The sequence below is a fragment of the Stegostoma tigrinum genome, chromosome 5 (genome assembly GCF_030684315.1).
Source record: "Stegostoma tigrinum isolate sSteTig4 chromosome 5, sSteTig4.hap1, whole genome shotgun sequence".
Classification (NCBI taxonomy): domain Eukaryota; kingdom Metazoa; phylum Chordata; class Chondrichthyes; order Orectolobiformes; family Stegostomatidae; genus Stegostoma; species Stegostoma tigrinum.
In genome coordinates this window covers 127,583,238-127,602,727 of record NC_081358.1, presented here as the reverse complement: position 1 = coordinate 127,602,727, position 19,490 = coordinate 127,583,238, and the positions used below count along the sequence as shown (strand labels likewise).

The 19,490-nt window shown below is 45.2% G+C and overlaps 1 protein-coding gene across 2 annotated transcripts; it reads right to left on the bottom strand.

The window, feature by feature from the left end:
* Positions 1 to 7,060: 7,060 nt before the first annotated feature.
* LOC132209597 (actin, non-muscle 6.2) lies at positions 7,061 to 12,821 on the bottom strand. 2 transcript variants are annotated; one of them, XM_059646274.1, is made up of 3 exons: positions 12,724 to 12,821; positions 12,361 to 12,509; positions 7,061 to 8,415 (listed from the first exon to the last, which is right to left on the bottom strand). In XM_059646274.1, exons 2-3 carry the CDS (start codon positions 12,484 to 12,486, stop codon positions 7,411 to 7,413), a joined length of 1,131 nt encoding a protein of 376 aa, XP_059502257.1. In that variant the 5' UTR covers positions 12,487 to 12,509; positions 12,724 to 12,821; the 3' UTR covers positions 7,061 to 7,410. The 2 variants fall into 2 exon arrangements, with proteins under 2 accessions (XP_059502257.1, XP_059502258.1); XM_059646275.1 differs by having other exon boundaries at positions 12,706 to 12,769.
* Between the last annotated feature and the right edge of the window lie 6,669 nt (positions 12,822 to 19,490).

Below are 19,490 nucleotides of genomic sequence, written 5' to 3'. Positions count from 1 at the left end.
GCTCATCATTCAGCAGACAGCCAATGATCTGCAAGAGGAGGATCTGATTGGTTCAGGCTGCCTGTCAGGCAGGAGCTTCCAGGTTCACGTTTTAGGCCAAGGGTTTGGTTCAGGACATGTTTTAAGTATATATCAAGTAATATAGAACAGAGAGTGTGCAGCACTGTCAGATGGTCATAACTGTGTGTGTGCCAGACTGTCAGAGCGTCAGTACTGAAGGAGTGCCGCACTATTGGAGAATCAGTGTTGAGGGATCTCCATACTGTAGCAGTATTGAGAGGGTACTCCATTGTCAGAGAGTCAGTGTTGAGAGAGTACTTCATTGTCAGAGGATCAGTACTGAAGGAGATTTCATTGTTAGAAGATCAGTGTTGCTTTCCTGTCAGAGGGTCAGTGCTGACAGAGTGCTGCATTGTCAGAGGGTCAGAAAATAAATAGATTTTAAAACTCGTGAAATCCACATTTAGGCCATTGGGCTGTAGGCTCCCAAGGTGGAATATGAGGTGTTGCACCCGCGTTTCATCAGTTTTAAAATCTCCCCATCCCTCGCCTCTCCTATGACCAACCCTCCCTGTCAGCCCCACCTTCTTGACCTGACACAAACCATCTATCTTCTCTCCCACCTATTCGCCTTATCTACCTCACTGATCAATCCCCACCACTTCCTACCTGCACCCAACTGTCACCATGCCACCTACCTTCCCCAACCCCATCCCTCCTTTCTCTATTTATTTACGAGTTCCCTTCCTTCTCCCCCATTTCTGAAGAAGGGTCCCAACCCAAAATGTCACTTTCCTGCTCTGATGCTGACTGGCCTGCTGCATTCCTCCAGCTCCACACTGTGTTGTCACACTCTACCCTATCCCTGTAACCCTGTACTTCCCATTACTAAGCCACTAACCTAGTCATCCTCTATGGGTAATTTCGCATGGCAATCTACACATCTTTGGACTGTGGGAGGAAAGTGGAGCACCTAAAGGAAACACACGCAGACATGGAGAGAATGTGCAAACTTCACACGACAGTCTCCCGAGGCTGGAATTGAACTAGGTCCCTGGTGTTGTGAGGCAGCAGGGTTAACCACTGAGCCCCATATCAGAGGATTGATCCTGAGAGAGTGCTGTACTGTCAGAGGGTCAGTGCTACGTGAAGACCGTATAGTTAGAGGGTCAGAACTGAATGAAGGCAGCAAAGATGAAGGGTCAGTACTGAGGGAGTGCTGCTTCGTCAGAGGGTCAGTGCCGAGGGAGTGGGCACTGTCGGAGGGTCAGTACTGAGGGAGCACCACTCTGTTGGAGGGGCAGTGCTGAGAGTGCCACACTGTCGGAGGGTGAGTACATTGGGCATGCCACACTGTCAGAGGATCAGTGCTGACTGTAGGTCACACTGTTGGATCATCTTAGAAGATCAGTGCTGAGCAAAGGCAGCACAGTTGAAGGGTAACCGCTGAGGGAGTGCTGTATTGTTAGAGGATCAGTGCTGAGTGAAGACAGCACAGTTGGAGGTTCCATATGAGCGAAGGCAGCACAGTTGTAGGGTCACTGCTGTGGGAGCACTGCATAGTTGCAGGATCAGTGCTGAGGGAGTGACACACTGTCAGAGAGACAGTACTGAGAAAGTGCTGCACTATCTGAGGGAGCACTGCACTGTTGGAGGCTCAATGCTGTGGTAAAACCGTACTGTCTAAGGGCCAGTGCTAAGGGTTTGACACATTGTTGGTGGTTCAGTGCTGAAGGAGCATGCACTGTTGGAGGGTCAGTGCTGAGGGAGTGCTGCATTGTCGGAGGGCACTGCAGTGTTGAAGGGTCAGAGATGAGGGAGTGTCGCACTGTTGGAGGGTCAGTGCTGAGGGAGCACCGCATTGTGGGAGGGTCAGTGCTGAGGGAGTGCCGCACTGTCGAAGGGTCAGTGCTAAGGGAGCGCCGCGCTGTCGGAGGGTCAGTGCTGAGGGAGCGGACACTGTCGGAGGGTCAGTGCTGAGGGCGCGCCGCACTGTCGGAGGGTCAGTGCTGAGGGAGCAGGCACTGTTGGAGGGTCAGTGCTGAGGGAGCGCCACACTGTCAAAGGGTTGGTGCTAAGGTAGTGCTGCACTGTCAGAGGGTTAGTGCCGAGGGAGAGGGTACTGTTGGAGGGTCATTGCTGAGGGAGCACCGCACCTTCGGAGGTTCAGTGCTGAGAGAGCACTGCACTGTCGGAGGGTCAGTGCTGAGGGAGTGCTGCATTATCGAAGGGTCAGAACCAAGGGAGTGCCGTACTTTTGGATGGTCAGTGCTGAGGGAACATTGCACTGTTGGACAGTCAGTGCTGAGGGAGTGACATATTGGCAGAGGGTCAGTACTGAGGGAGTGAAGCATTGTCGCAGCGTCATTGCTGTGGGAGTGCCACACTGTTGGTGGTCAACACTGTTAAAACATGAGTACGTAGGGATTACTGCACTGTCGGAGGATCTGTGCGGACGGATCGACACACTGGTGGGTCAATTCTGAGAGAATGCTGCACTGTCAGAGGGTCAGTACTGAGCACATACCGTATTGTTGGAGCTTCAGTGCTGAGAGACTGTCGTACTGTTGGAGAGTCAGCATCGAGTTAAGGCAGCACCATTGAAGTGTCGCTGCTGAGGGAGTGCCACATTATAGAATGTCATAGAATCCCTAAAGTGTGGAAACAGGCCATTCAGCCCAACAAGTCCATACCAACTCTCCAAAGAAAATCCCACTCAGAATCAGCCCCCTACTTTATCTCTGTAACCCTGTATTTCCCATGGCTAATCTACTTAACCTACTTATCCCTGGACACAATGAGCAATTTAGCATGGCCAATCCACCTACCCGCATACCTATGGACTGTGGGAGGAAACCCACGCAGACATGGGGAGAATGTGCAAACTCCAAACAGATAGCTTCCTGAGGCTGGAATCAAATCCAGGTCCCTTGCACTGTGAGGCAGCAGTGCTAACCACTGTGCCACCGTGCCACCCCTTGTTGGATTGTTGATGTTGAGGGAGTGCTATACTATTGCAGGGTCAGTACAGAGGGAGTGGTGTGCTGTTTGAAGATTACACTATTAGAGGGTCATGACGTGGAAGTACCAGTGTTGGACTGGGGTGGACAAGGTCAGTAATCAAACACCAGGTTATAGTCCGAGATAACAAAGTGTGGAGCTGGATGAACACAGCAGGCCAAGCAGCATCTTAGGACCACAAAAGCTGATGTTTCAGGCCTAGACGCTTCATCAGAAAAGGGCAAGGGGGAGAGGGTTCTGAAATAAATAGGGACAGAGGGGGAGGTGGATCGAAGATAGAGGAGAAGATAGGTGGAGAGGAGACAGACAAGTTAAAGAGACAGGGATGGAGGCAGTAGAGGTGAGTGTAGTTGGGGAGGTAGGGAGGAGATAGGTCAGTCCGGGCAGGACAGACAGGTCAAGAGCTAAGTAGGGAGGAAATGGGGGTGCAGCTTGAGGTGGGAGGATGGGATAGGTGAGAGGAAGAACAATTTAAGGAGGGGGGGGGAACGAGCTGGGCTGGTTTTGGGATGCAGTGGGGGGAGGGGAGATTTTGAAGCTTGTGAAGCCCACATTGATACCATTGGGCTGCAGGGTTCCCAAGTGGAATATGAGTTGCTGTTCTTGCAACTTTCGGGTGGCATCTTTGTGGCACTGCAGGAGGCCCATGATGGACATGGCGTCTCAGGAATGGGAGGGGGAGTTGAAATGGTTTGCGACTGGGAGGTGCAGTTGTTTGTTGTGAACCGAGTGTAGGTGTTCTGCAAAGCGGTCCCCAAGCCTCCACTTGGTCTCCCTGATATAGGGAAGGCTGCAACGGGAACAGCGGATGCAGTATACCACATTGGCAGATGTGCAGGTGAACATCTGCTTGATGTGGAAAGTCTTACTGGGGCCTGGGATGGGGGTGAGGGAGGAGGTATGGGGGCAGGTGTAGCAGTTCCTGTGGTTGCAGGGGTAAGTGCCAGGTGTGTTGGGTTGGAGGGGAGTGTGGAGTGGACGAGGGAGTCATGGAGAGAGTGGTCCCTCCGGAAGGCAGACAAGGGCGGGAAGGGAAAAATGTCTTTGGTGGTGGGGTCGGATTGCAGATGGCGGGAGTGTTGGAGGATGATGCTTTGGATCCGGAGGTTGGTGGGGTGGTACATGAGGATGAGGGGGATTCTCTTTTGGTGGTTATTGCGGGGACGGGGTGTGAGGGATGAGTTGCGGGAAATGCGGGAGACACGGTCGAGGGGGGAGGTTGCGGTCCTTGAAAAACGAGGACATCTGAGACATGCGGGAGTGGAATGCCTCATCCTGGGAGCAGATGCGGCGGAGGCAAAGGAGTTGGGAATAAGGGATGGCATTTTTGCAGGAAGGTGGGTGGGAGTCGGTGCACTTGAAATGGATTTCAGTTCCTAGGTGGTTGCCTGAGATGGAGGCAGAGAGGTCCAGGAAGGTGATAGAGTCCAACAGGTTTATTTGAAAACACAAGCTTTTGGAGGTTCACTCCTTCCTCAGGTGTTAGTGAAGGATATAGTAAACAAATGTAGGATGTACGAAATCTCCAATCAGAAGGTTTTAATTGATTAATACATAATGTAACTCACCAAATTCCTTTCAAGTCACTGTCATGAGTGAACTAAAGGTTTTGTCGGTGTACATAAGAGGTGATAGTTCAGGTCATACAATGTATGTTTGTACAGAGGCCTTAACATAGAACATGGAACAGTACTAGCCCTTTGGCGCACAATGTTGTGCTGAACCTTTACCCTAAGCCTAAGGCCTATCTAACCTCCACCCCTACCTCGTACTATCATCAATAGCCTTGTTCAGAATCTGTGTGTGTTTTGGTTTGGAATCAGACTATTTTTATTTCTCAGGTAGGAATTCATAAAACGCCACATTGACTGTCAATAAATTGTGTGCTTTTTTTCAACAAAATAGAAAGAATATGCAAATACAATTTTACCTCATAATCGTATGTGAGAGTGCGCACGTGTGTGTGGATGCATGAGAGAAAAAAAATCTGTGTGTTTGTGTGTATATATGAGTGGTGGGCTCACCTGTAATATATGAGCCCACAATCCTGGTTGAGTCCATCCTCATGGGCACCAAGCTTGGCTATCAGTCTCTACATGGTGACTCTGCATTGTTGTGGAGGGCTGCAGTGTCAGAGTGCAGCACTCCCTCAGTACTGAGCCTATCAGAGGGTCATTGTTCAGGTAGAAACACACTGCTGGATGGCCAGTATTGAGAGAACACTGCACTGTTGGAGGTTCAGTAGAGAGGAAGTGCCATACTGTCAGAGTTGAGACTCAAAAGCCTGCTTCCATGCAGTATGAACCCTACAATTGCCACACGTCAGATACTCACCATTGAGTGCACACCCCAGCAACAGTGGGGTCAGTGCTGGAAACTGGAAATATTGTCACATTTCCTCTACTCCAATCTACAGTGGATCCCCTGAACTTTCTGTACGGTCTAACAATTCCATTGTTTCATCGCATCCTTCTGTGCACTTTATACTAATTAGTTTTGGTATCAGCATTTACGAGAACCCCCTCCACCATTCTCATTTTTTGAAAATGTATTTAGTTACAGGACATGGGTATGTCTTTGCCAGCTTTAATTTCTGAGGGCAATTAGGGATGGACAACGACAGTTGTGTACTGCCATCCATCTCCACATATGTTGATTATTCCTGACCTGCATGCTCAGGTAGCATAGGGGTAGCCACCTTCTGGTCTATAAGGAGAGGCCGGTAAACACATTTTTGTTATTCCCACAAAGACTAATAGAACCTGTGAATAGTTGCAGCAAGGCTAAGTGATTTCCAGAGACAGGGCAGGTATAATAAATAGAGCACAAGTCCTTTAAGTTTTAAGTTTCTCCCTGTCTTCTTCCAGAAACTTTAAAGATATGAAAAATCCTTCTTCCCAAAATTATTGGTTCCAATGGAGATAGTTGTGGAAACTTTAATTCACTTAGCATTATGCCATGAAAGTTTCATGATTCATTTGCAGTATGTGGCTAATGAGAAGAAGCAGGACTGCATTTTAGTCAATTTCTTTTGCTACTCCACAATAGTCTACAATCTAAAATCAAAGAACATAAATAGGAGCAGGAACACAAAGTTAGAATTTATATAGCACATTTCACAAGGAGGCAGCCTGTAGTGCCCATCCCTCAATTGTGTACATCCGTAGGGAAGTCAGAGTTGGGAAATGTGACAACAAACTCCTTTAAAACATCAAATGTTATAGTGGTTAGGAAATCATTTACTAACTGCCAAACAGTTTCCTCAGGTAAGGTAGAGAAGATGTTCCCATCACCTTGGTGCAAGGATTAGGGGAACAAATTTAAAGCTTTTGGGCAATGGCAGCTGTGAAATGGGGGAGGGAAATTTTTTGAAAAGAAAAATGCAGGGAATAGTAATGACTTGGAATTCTCTGCTTAAAAAGAGAAAATATTGGAGGCCAAGACAATACAATGAGTTGAGGAAATTCATTCTGTGATGAAAGTAGACTTCTACGGCTATAGTTGTAACATGGGTCAGCTGAAGTGTGTCCTTTCTCAATGGAGCCAAGCAAGTGGCCTCCTGCTGTGCAGCAATTGACTCCAAGGAATACCCTGCAAGCTCTTAATGAGCACTTAGAACATTCACTTGATAAAGTGGTCAGCAGGATCTCATCCAAAGAGACATCTAACACTGCAGCAGAGCATCAGGATTGTGGACTTAAATCCATACCATTCACTTCAATCAAAACCAGAAAAACAGTTACTTAAATTTGCTGTCAGCCAGCACAAGTACAAACTGCACTTCCCATCCCATCTCTCCATCATTCCCTCCCCACAAAAAAAAAACCCCAATAATTCTAGTGGACTAATTTAACATTTAAAAAAAGTGATGCCTTACTATATCCTTAAACCCTTGAAAAGCAAAGTTGCCACATTCAGGACTCTTTAGAAATTAGAAAGTCAAAATCTCAACTCATTGATGGAGGAGACTAATCAATTATTCAACAGGATTGTGAAATTTTATTTCTAGAGAAAATTAAAACATTACATCAGCCAAGAGGAAATCTGAAGTGATTTATTTCAATGTTCAGACAAAGTAACAAACTCAGCAAACCTTGAGCTTTACATGGAGATATCCTTCAAGTGAATGATCAGGCAGGCAAAGAGTGATACTGCTTTAAATTTCTCATTGACAATTCTACCTGCTTCACAGCTCACAACAGCAGTGTCCATTGCCCAATCTAAAAGTTGTATAAAGCTGAGTCTGCACAGAAGTGCAGAGGAGTGGAAGACGCAGGAGGAAGACTAGGCAGAATGCATTAGATTAACCTGGGCAAAGGCACTGCTGTGAAAAGACAGTTTTATTGAGTGTGAACAAGCCCTAGGTAATGAAAAGAACCCTACAGCAAGTTAGAAGCACTTGCGATGGACAATAGAGGGACCAGACTCATCATACTCCTGCTTACTGATCCACATTTGCTGGAAGGTGGACAGAGAAGCTAAAATGGAGCCTCCGATCCATACTGAATACTTCCTCTCTGGTGGAGCTATGATCTTAATCTTCATTGTGCTCGGAGCCAAGGCTGTGATTTCCTTCTGCATCCGATCAGCAATACCGGGGAACATAGTGGTTCCACCAGACAGGACAGTATTAGCATACAGATCCTTCCTGATATCCACATCACATTTCATGATGCTGTTATATGTGGTCTCGTGGATACCAGGGGATTCCATACCAATGAAGGAGGGCTGGAACATGGTTTCTGGGCACCTGAAGCGCTCATTGCCAATGGTGATGACTTGGCCATCAGGGAGCTCGTAACTTTTCTCCAAGGCTGAAGAGGAGCTGGCTGTCTGTATCTCAGAGTCAAAGTCCAGGGCCACATAAGCAAGTTTCTCCTTGATGTCACGCACAATCTCCCTCTCAGCTGTGGTCGTGAAGGAATAGCCACGTTCAGTCAGGATCTTCATCATGTAATCAGTGAGATCCCGACCAGCCAAGTCCAGCCTCAGGATGGCATGAGGCAAGGCATACCCTTCATAGATCGGCACGGTGTGGGACACACCGTCACCAGAATCTAGCACAATGCCAGTCGTACGGCCAGAAGCGTACAGGGACAGCACGGCCTGAATGGCAACGTACATGGCTGGGGTGTTGAAGGTCTCAAACATGATCTGGGTCATCTTCTCCCTGTTGGCTTTGGGGTTGAGGGGTGCCTCTGTGAGGAGAACAGGATGCTCCTCTGGGGCCACTCGCAGTTCATTGTAGAAGGTGTGGTGCCAGATCTTCTCCATGTCATCCCAGTTGGTGACAATGCCGTGTTCAATGGGGTACTTCAGGGTCAGAATGCCCCTCTTGCTCTGGGCTTCATCTCCAACATAGCTGTCTTTCTGACCCATTCCAACCATCACTCCCTAGATGGAGAAATAAAACAAACAGGATGAATTCACAATGAACTCAAACAAGGCTGGTCTACTCGCCATCAAGGACTTCCTGTTCTGAAGAATACTGAGCACCGCTGAAGGACATCTGATTGCACCAAAAATTGAACTGCTCACAGACCTATCACATTATGATATGCTTTAAAGTTGATTGCTTAGTGTAGGATAGATTGAATGTGTTATGGCCTAGGTGACTACATTTCATTCTGGACATTTTAAGGCAGAGATCAGAAGCTTACATTTGTCTCTCTTCCACAATTATGTTCTAGTGACTATCTTTCATTTTTTAATTCAAATAGAGATGACAACAGCAAGATAGCAGATAGGTAAACATTCATTAGTAGTAGTTGACATTAGACATTTTGGACGTGGGTATTTTTGGATGTGAGTTTGCTCGCTGAGCTGGAAGGTTCGTTTTCAGACGTTTCGTCACCATACTAGGTAACATCAGTGATCCTTCGACAAAGCTTCTTTCTGCAACTACACTAGCACCATCCTTCACCTCTTTCTCTGCTACATTAATGACTACATCAATATGGCCTCATTCTCAGGAGGACTTTGAGCAGTTCAACACTTTCCACCCTACCCTCAAATTCACCTAGACTATTTCCGACAGCTTCCTCAGCCTGTCTCCATCTCCAGAAGCTGACTCACCTGACATCCATTTCAAACCAACAGACTCCCACTGTTACCTTGACTACACCTTGCTTCCACCTTCCTGAAAAAAATAGAAGTGCATCCCATACTCCCAATTCCTCTGCCACATCTGTTCCAAGGATGAGGTGTTCTATTCTAGGACCTCGGATATCCTACTTGAGGGATCAGAATTTTCCCCAATTAAGAGTGCCATCAACAACAGCATCGCCCCTATTTCCTGCACTTCTGCTCTCAAACCCCCTTTCCCCAAATAGCAGGAAGGGGAGAGTCCCCCTAGTCCTCATCTATCACCCCACCAACCTCCAAATCCAACATAACTTGACATTTCAGCCACTGACAATCCAGCCCCACCAAAACAATGTTTCCCTTCCTACTCCTGTCCTCTGACTCTATCAGCTCTAAATCCCCCATCAATTTCTTCACCACACCCAGTACTTCTCCCTGCAACTGCAAGAGGTTAACACTGCCCCCACGCCTTCCCTCTCACCGCCATCCAAGGGTTCAAGCAATCCATCCAACATTACATACTCAACTGTAGCTCCTGATTTGATCTCCCTGATAATAGATAGGACCACAGACTCTGGGACCAGCTTACAGAGCATCTGCGTTCTGCTTGCATCAACCAACCTGACCTTCTAATGCCATTCATTTTAATTCTGCTTCCCACTCTCCTGTTGGGATGTCCATCCTTGTCCTCCTCCACAAGGAGTGAGGCCACACGAACTAGAACACCTGATATTTCACTGTGGAAGCTTACAGCCCAAGTGGCCTTAACACTGACTTCACCAGCTTCAAATTCCCTCTACCCCCAATGTTATCCCAAGTCTGGCCCTCCCACTCTTGAGGAGAGCTAAACTTATACATCTTCCCAATCACAATAACACCCCCAACCCACATTCAAACAAAATCTCTCCATCTTTCCCCCTAGGCACACACCCCTCCCCCTCTTTCTGGGCTTCCCACCATCCCCACCTCTCCAGTTCTGAGGGAAGGTTTTAAGCCCAAAACATTGACTCTCTTGCTCCTCTGATGCTGTCCAACTCGCTGTGCTTTTCCAGCCTCACAGCTATAGACTAGATCTTTCTCCCACTCTTTACCCACCTAGTCTTGACTGCAACATTGGCTTCAATAAAAAAGGAGGACAAACTCAGCAGATCTGACAGCAGCTGTGTCAAGAGGAACACAGCTAAAGTTTCAAGACCACATGATTCATTATCAGAACTGAGAGGCTGGAACGTGGTGTTGTTTCTTTCCTCTATCTGGAGATCAAAGTCAGAAGGTAGAAATTAATGAGAATGGAGAACTGGTTTGAAATTGCATAACTCACTATGGAATTGTACAGTCAGTGAAGGGATAGTTATTGTTCCTCCCGCTTGGAAAGAGCTTTGCTGGAACCCTGATGCAGACCCAGGACAAAGCATGCTACCATTGACTTGAAGTCATTGGCCCTATCAGAGTAATTTTGTTACTAAGCAACCATCACTTTTTTTTTGGCGGGGGGGGTGGGTGAAGTGGGGAGGGGAGTTGGTTAGCTCAGTTGGCTACATGACTTGTTTAGATACAGAGCAATGCCAAAATGTTTTATGCTGCATGGATGAGATTAACATCTTGGGCTCAATTCCTGCAGACTGAAGTTACCGTAAGAACTCTACTTCGCAATTTCTCCAGTCACCTTCAGGTTACTAGTCATCTTTCTCCAAAGAGAACAGTCGTCTGTGATTATGACCATTTTAACCTTGCATTGACTACACTGGTATCTGGAAAGGTACTCGGACTCAACCAACTGACAGCTCAAGAGTAAAGCCTACAGCACACTGTAGCCCACCTACACTGACAATACTTCAGCTTGGAGACAGTGAATGTGTCACTACTTGCTTATATCACGAGTAGCTGCTTTTATTTTGATTAAAGAACCTGGAACTTCTTACAACAGTACATTTGAGGTCCAAGGAGGGATAACAGCAGTGATACACCAGGAAGTAGCTGGAATGTAGGACTGCGGAATGGAGGAAAACAAAGGACAAGGTGGCAGTGAATTGGCTCCACTTCCACTTTGGGAGGGGAATCAAGATGCTGGCCGGAAAAGCCCAGAACCCCCCCCCAAAAAAAAAGGGATAATGTTAAAACAGAACCAGGCTAGAAGTGATGAAGTATTTCTTATTGTGGGAGGTGGAGGTTGGTTAGCTCAGTTGGGTGTATGGCTTGTTTAGATACAGAGCAATGCCAAAACCAAAAAAATGTTGATACACAATTGGGTATAGGGGAAGCAACTGGCAATTTTGACAGGCCAAATCAGATTCAGGTGCCCAAAGATATCAAGCCATAAAAATCAAGGTTTAACATAAGCAACAGGCACAACTTAATTGAATCAGAGAAGTGGCTCAAGGCGCAAGCAACTTCCTCCTGCTGCTTCCCAGGCAGGTTGAACCATCTGTTTGACAGGGTTAACACACACCAGGGATTAGGAATGGCACAGAATAAGGAGAAATCTAGAGGAGGAACAGATGCTCAAACAGTGCTCCAGGAGACAACACTGGGAAAGAAATGCCCAGGTATAGCTAGATCATCCTACCCCTGGCTTAATCCTGTCCTGGCCATGATTCAAGGTCCATGGCTCAGGTTTCTGTTCCCCCAGCTTCAACTTGGTTTAAAGACTGAGAATGCTACCATGTAGGAGGAAGAGGGGAAAGAAAAAAGCCTCTGCTGGCTCATTCCAACAGCAATTCTGTTAGCCCCACTTCTAACATCCCTGCAACACCAGCTACAGATATTTACACTTATCTTTCAGGAGTTATTACTCTTGTATCCAGTCAAACCATGCACTTCATATGTGCAGATTTAAGTGCATTTTTCAGCCTCACATCCTTTGATGGATTAAAGGATCACTTAAATGGTCCCACTGCACTCAAAATAAAACCTAACTTTCAGCCATTGTCAGTTACCCCACTGATTCTAGAAATAGACCATCATGATTGTACAGAAACAGGAACACCTCAGTAAAAAGGGTCAGATAGAGCTCCAAACAGGACCAAACCCACACTGACAGCCACACCCAAATTGCAAGAGCAGGAACCAGCAAGGGTTAAAGTCAAACCATAGTCTCTAAAGGAAATAGAATGTAGACCACAAACAGTGCAGCAAAAGAGGAAGCTGCAAACAAGTGACAAGGCTACAGTTACAAGAAATACCAGTCTCCACACCTAAAAAGGGTGGAAAAATCAGCACTATCAAAAAGTAGGGAGATCTTTCACAAAAACTCACCTGGTGACGGGGACGTCCCACAATGGAAGGGAACACAGCTCTGGGAGCATCATCGCCCGCAAAACCAGCTTTACACATCCCAGACCCATTGTCGACCACCAGAGCTGCAACATCATCATCGGCCATGGCTTAGAATCTGCAGGAGGTGACTGAAAGAGATAAAAGGAGACATCTATTGGCATAGACAAGACAGAAAGGAAAACACCAACAGAAAATGCACAAGACATGGCTCAACAACTTCTGAGACTTCCTTCTTGTTTAAAAAATAGAAAGTATAGATTCACAGCTAATACCCATTACACTTCCTCCAAGTAAAAACAAGCCTTCATTCCTGCCACAACTTACTTTCCAAGCTACACCTACCTCTCACCCAGAACACTGCCTTTCCTTCTGCAAGCAAGAAATGAGACTGTCACTCTGCCTGCCTGTTAACTATTAGTACTGATCCCCTCCCAGTCTCATCATTCAGCAGACAGCCAATGATCTGCAAGAGGAGGATCTGATTGGTTCAGGCTGCCTGTCAGGCAGGAGCTTCCAGGTTCACGTTTTAGGCCCAAGGGTTTGGTTCAGGACATGTTTTATGTATATATCAAGTAATATAGAACAGAGAGTGTGCAGCACTGTCAGATGGTCATAACTGTGTGTGTGCCAGACTGTCAGAGCGTCAGTACTGAAGGAGTGCTGCCCTGTTGGAGGGTCTGTGGTGAGGGAGTGCTGAAGGTATGCACACTGTTGGACTGTCAGTACTGAGGAAATGCAGCACTGTAGTTCTGAGGGAGTGTCATATTGTTGCAGATTCAGGATTGAAAGTCATATGCACAGTTGGGGGGGTAATACTGAGGGAACGCTATTCTGTTGGAATATCAGGACTTGTGGAGGACAGCACTTTCAAAGATTCATTACTGAGGAATTACTGCATGATCAGGGTATCAGCGCTGAGGGAATGCTGCACTGTCAGAGGGTCAGCGCTGAGGGAGCGAAGCACTGTTAGAGGGTCAGTGTGGAGGTAGCCCCCGCACTGCGGGAGGGTCAGTGCTGAGGGACTGCTGCTCTGTGGGAGCACTGTGAGATGGTTAGTGCTGAGGGAGTGTGAACTGTCGGAGGGTCAGCGCTGACGAAGTGCCACACTGTCAGACAGCCAGTGCTGAGGGAGCACCGCACTCTCAGAGGTCAGTGCTGAGGGAACGCTGCACTGTCAGAGGGTCAGTGCTGAGGGCGTGAGCACTGTTAGAGGGTCAGTGCTGAGGGAGTGCAACACTGTCGGAGGTTTGTCTCTCTTTCCCTTCAGTGTTTACTTTTGTTACTTTGATACATTCATCTCGGTGAGTCCTTGTCTCAATATATGTTTGCTTATCATGGTCAGCCAGTGACTCCTTCCTCTAGAGTATGTATTGGCACCATTTATCCATCTTCTATCTGCCTCCCCCTCTCTCCCTGTTTATTTCAGAATCCCCTTCCGCTCCCCCATATCTGAAGAATGGTGCAGACCCGAAACATCATGTTTCCTTCTCCTCTGCTGCTGCTTGTCTTGCTGTTTTCATCCAGCTCCTCACCTTGTTATCTCTTAATACAGCATGCCTGCCACTTTGATTTTCACTGAAAATATCACTGTTATCACTTTAAGGGATCCACATTGGCTCTGATCCCTTTTGCCCTAAAATCATTGTAATCATTTGCCTTGACTTTGATATCCTTCTTAGAATATTTTTGCAGGCTCCCATTTGGAGTTCTTCCTGTTTCTTAAATTACAGCTCTTTCTTGATGTTCTATTTGCCAAAGTTTGTCAAGATTGGCTTACATCTGGTATTTTTTGCTGTTACAACCAAGGTTGGTGTTTTTCCGTCGTCCCTAGCTAATTATTTGTCGATGGGTCTATCTTCTGGCAGGAGAGCTGTTGTCTCCTATAAACCTGCTTGTTTCACATTAATTTCTCTTGAACCTGTTCAACTAAGCTTGTCACTGTTAAGCATGAACAGATGGACCCAGTTTATTGTGGACCCTGTCAGTTGTGATGAACATTGAATAAATAATAGCTAAAGGTAGAATTTTACACACTGTTTCATGGTTCTACCTCTCAAACACTATGTTGTAATCTTTCAGGCACAATTATTTAAACTGCTGATATCTTGTTTCTCCTCTCTTTCTTGTACACCTGATATTCAGGAATATTGATGATCCAGGCCTCTTTTTCTGGAGCTTGGTCTCTGTAAAAATTTTCTTACGTGGATATTTGTGCTGGAAACATTGTTACACTAGTCTCCATTCCAATCTATCTTGGACCCTCCCTGTTGTCACCTGATTTCATATTGATTCAAGATGTTTCTCCTAGTCCCTTGTGCACCTTGTTTCAACTTTACTGATACCGAAACTAAATTAATTTTGACTCATCCCCCACATTCTCATTAATTTTGAAAAATGTACTTATTCATGGTATGTTGGTAATGCTGTCTATGTCAGCATTCACTCCCCATCCCTAATTGCCCTGGAGAAGGTGATGATCACTGTGAATTGCTATCCACCTTTTCTGAGTGGGTGGGCTCTTTCCTGTTTACATGCCAACTTTTAGTCTAATGAGACAAGGCTTGTAAATTAAGTAGTTAAGTAGTTTTTCTTTGCATCTCTGAAACTGTTTGTAAGTTGTAAGAATAAACATGACCTGACTATGAAGACTATTGGGAAGAGCTCACTTGAGGTCTGTTCCCCAGAAGGTGCTATTTTACTCTAATACTCCACACAATATTGTCACAATGGTTGGTGCTTATTGAACTCAGTCAAAAAATTAATCCCAACACATCCATGAATAACATTGGTGAGCTGCCTTCTTGACTCGCTACAGCTCCTGACGTAGGTACGCACACACTGATGTTGCAGGATTTTGAGGCAGTGACAGTGACGGAGCGATAATCTGTTTCCAAGTCAAGATTGTGTGTGGTTTGGAGGAAAATATTCTTTTGGTGCGTACTCCTATGCACTTGCTACCCTTGCCTTCTAAATGGTAGAGGTTGCGGGCTTGAGAGATGCTTCTGGAGGAGCCTTAGTGAGTCGGTGCAATGCCTTTTGTAGGAAATACACACTTGTCAAACTACATCATAGGTGGGAGTGAAAGTGTAAGGAGAGGATGTGGAATGAGTAGAATGTGTTGCCAATCCAGCAGGCTACTTTGTCCTGAATAGTATCAAATGTCTTTTGTTGGACTTGAGATTTGTAGTTGGTGGATAGGCTTTGGGGAGTCAGGAGGTGAGTTACTCAGCACAGAATTACTGACTTTTAACCTGCTCACATAAGTGCAGTAATGGTCCAATTCGCTTTTTGGTCAATAGGAACCCTGAGGAAGTTGATTGTGCAGGAGTCAGTAATGTTAAAACCTTTGAAACATGTCTTCAATAAGCAACTTCTTATTCTCAGATTATGCCCTCTAGTTCTAGACTCTTGTGCAAGAGAAACAACCTTGGGATACTGGAATCTGTACTGAAAAACAAAATGTTGGAGATTGCAGCAGGTCAGGCAGCATCGATGGAGAGAAAGCAAGCTAACAGTGTGAGTCTAGATGATACTTCATCAGGGAAATAACCTTTCTGCATCTGCTTTATTGACTGCGTTAAGAGTCTTGTATATTTCAACAAGCTTGCCTCATTCTAAATTTGTGAATACAGACCCAATTTACTCAAGACTCCCTACATACCAGGTATAAGCCTCGTGAACCATACTATCCAAGATAACAAAGTGTGGAGCTAGATGAACACAGCAGGCCAAGCAGCATCTCAGGAGCACAAAAGCTGACGTTTCGGGCCTAGACCCTTCATCAGTGAGCCCGAAACGTCAGCTTTTGTGCCTCTGAGATGCTGCTTGGCCTGCTGTGTTCATCCAGCTCTATACTTTGTTATCCTGGATTCTCCAGCATCTGCAGTTCCCATTATCACTAGTGAACCATCCATGTCTGGCTGTCGCCATTGCCAGTATATCTTAAGGGCTGAGAGGAGGAGAAATTGCATCATACAGCGAGTAGTGAGCCTATTGAATTCAATGCCATACAAAGTGGTCGAGGCCAAAACATTGAGTGCTTAAGAAGGAGTTAGAGATTTTTTGTTTTAAAATTCACTTGTGGGATGTGGATGTCATTGGCTGGGCCAGAATTCATTACCTGTGTTGCAAAGTTGAGTAGAGTAATTGTGGATCGGAAGGCAGGAAGTTAGAATTTGGTGTTTGTGAAATATTAAGATTTAGAAAATACTATGGGGAAAGCACTGCATGGTCCCTTTAAAAGATGCTGCATTTTATTTCTATACCTGAAGATTAAAAAAAATTTCTGTGGGCAGCTTGTCGTTTGCAGGTGCATGGAGTACCTGCATTGTAACATTTTTATATCAATAGGCAGGATGGTTAGCAGCACAAGCCACAGTTTTGTTATCAAGTCAAGTTTTGATTTAGCCAATTAATTTAAACCAGGCGCTTAGATACTGAAATCAAGTAAATTTAAATCTGACAATTTATACAATATAGGACTAATCCTTTTGTAAGAAATTGATATGCCATCAAGGCTATAAAAGATGAGGTTTTCTGGAAAATTGGGGGCAAGCCCACTGTCATCTGCCAAGAGAATAGGTCCTAGTTCTAAGAGAAAGAATCACTGGTCCTCACAGTATTCGCTAAGCCTTTAGAGTTAGCTCCATCTAAATTAAAGACACTAACAGTAGTAATAGTTAATATTCCTGATAAAAGAATTTGATGGAGAAAACATTCCTGATGGAAGGATTCACCGAAAAGGCATTCCTAATAGTAGAGAAGACACAGAACATTGCGGAAGACATAACCTGGCTATAATTTCATGACACTAAGTTCTAATTTAAAAAAAAATTTGGTTCATATAAGGGGGACTTGTATTTATTGTAACAGCATACCATTGAAATTTTGTTATTTGGGAATAGTTAGTTAGGGGAGAATTGTTCAGTTTGTTAATAGCTTACTTAATTTATTCACTATCAGAATAAGGTAAATAAATTGTTACTTGTTGATTATAGAGTGAGTATCAGGAGTTTATTTCATTTAAGCACTCCTTTATAACAGAGAGAGAGGGGAAGGGAGGCAGGTTATACCACACTTCATTCTTTAACAGGTTACAGGGTGAGGTGATCTTCTCTAGGCATTTCAGTTATCAATGGGGGTGGGTCAGAGGCAGAGGGTCAACCTCTGCTTTTAACACCTAGCCCTAGTTGCCCTTGAGAGGACAGTGAGCTGTCCTGTGAAATCACTACAGTCCACGAGCTATACATAGAAACTGAGGGTTAAAGAGATCCAAAGGCCTGGGGGAGAAAGCAGGAAGAGAGTACTGAGTTGGATGATCAGCCGTGATTATAGTGGACAGCAGAATGGGTTAAAAATTAAAATGTCTTGTTCCTGCTCTTAATTCCTATGACAAGGACTCCTAAATCACTGAGCAATAGCTTTTTCCACTCTAACTTTAAATAATATTCAGCTCCTTTATTCTTCCTGCTAAAGTACATAACCTCACATTTCAGTCCATCTACCAAGTTTTGTTTTGCCTATTTCCATTATCTATCTATAATGCATCTGCCCACATCCTCACCCCCTGTCTTCCCACCTATTTTTGTCATCTACATTCTTGGTTATAGAGCATTCATTTTCCTCATCCAAAGCATATTTTTGTCTCAGCACTGGGGTGTGTAGAGTTTCTCCGGTTAGACAGAGTCAGAGTCAGTCATTATCTAAGGCACAAATATTACTTAACACAATCAACTGAAGTCAGCGTCAGCAAGGATGTTAGTCTGAGCCCTTTAGATAAAGTTGTTCAGCTGGACTAGTCCCTGCTGCCACAGAACATTAACACCCGCCATATCCAAGTGGAAAAATCCTCCCTCTCTTATCTTACCACAAACTGACATAGGTCTGCCACATCCTCAAGTCTATTTCCTTGTGGACACAGCTATGCAAACATAGTTGGGAAAGCCTTTAGGCTTGGCACACTATCTACAGAATTCTAATCATCTTCCTCCCCATCATCACTGCAAGTGTGAAACCAGACTATCCTTCATGGTGGTTAGTGATGGACTGATTGGTCACTTGTTAGATTAAAAGAAAATTTTGTTCTTAGAACTTCAGAATTGCATTTATTTAACAGCAATCAGAACGAGTCATGAGAAATGCCAGTTAAAAGGGGCAAAATTAATAATACAGTGAACAGATCAGTAGAGGGGTTGCTCTTGTGCATTCTCCATGGTAATTTCCCACTGGAACCCAATGCTTGCCACACAGTCAACCTTCTACATGAACTGTTTAGCCCCTCTTGTCCTGGTAAATGCAAGATGAAGAATTTTGCAGTATTCCTCTCTTTCAGGAAGCAAGAGCGAGAGCTTTCCATAACAAGCAGATTTGAGAAATAGGAGTAGACGCAGGCTATTCAGGCCCTGAACCTGACCCAACATTCCATAGGATTGTCTGGACTGCTTTGCCTCAATCCTTTAAAAATTTTGCTGCCACCTACACAACACTGCTGTATAGAATTTAAAACTCAGATGGCAAAGAATTTCTGGAGGACACCATGTGCTCTAGGCAGAGAATCCCACAATGGAAACATCAAGTGTTGTCTACATCAGACAGTTTTAAATTTGTTATTTAGGGAAGAAAGAAGTTCCACATTTGACCTGAAGGAAACAGGAGCAGGAATAAAGAGTACCTTTCATGAGCAGGTGGTTCTAGTGAACAATGTAGAGTGTACAGTCACTGCTGTTCCAAGCCAGGTGTGGCCAATGGTAGTCATTTAAAAGACAGGATAAATGAGAAAAACAACTTTCTTGGGTACAGCAAATAATTGCTGTTCCTGTTATGACAAATTCAGCCAACTGATGCCACAACCATGCTGAATTTGCTCCTTCAGGCAACTTCTGCCAATTGTACTTCCCCTATTAGTCCCATTAAAATTCCATTCATTGCACTAGAATCTACAGCTCCCATTGCCACCCTTGCAGACATATTCCTCCCTTGTCTGCTTTACATGGAGGAAGTTCCTCCAGGACACCCTCATCCACTTCCTTTATTCCCAACACCCATCCCATCCCCACAACCCTGGGAGGGGTAACACCTGCCCATTTACCCCTTCCTTCTTCAGTATCCAA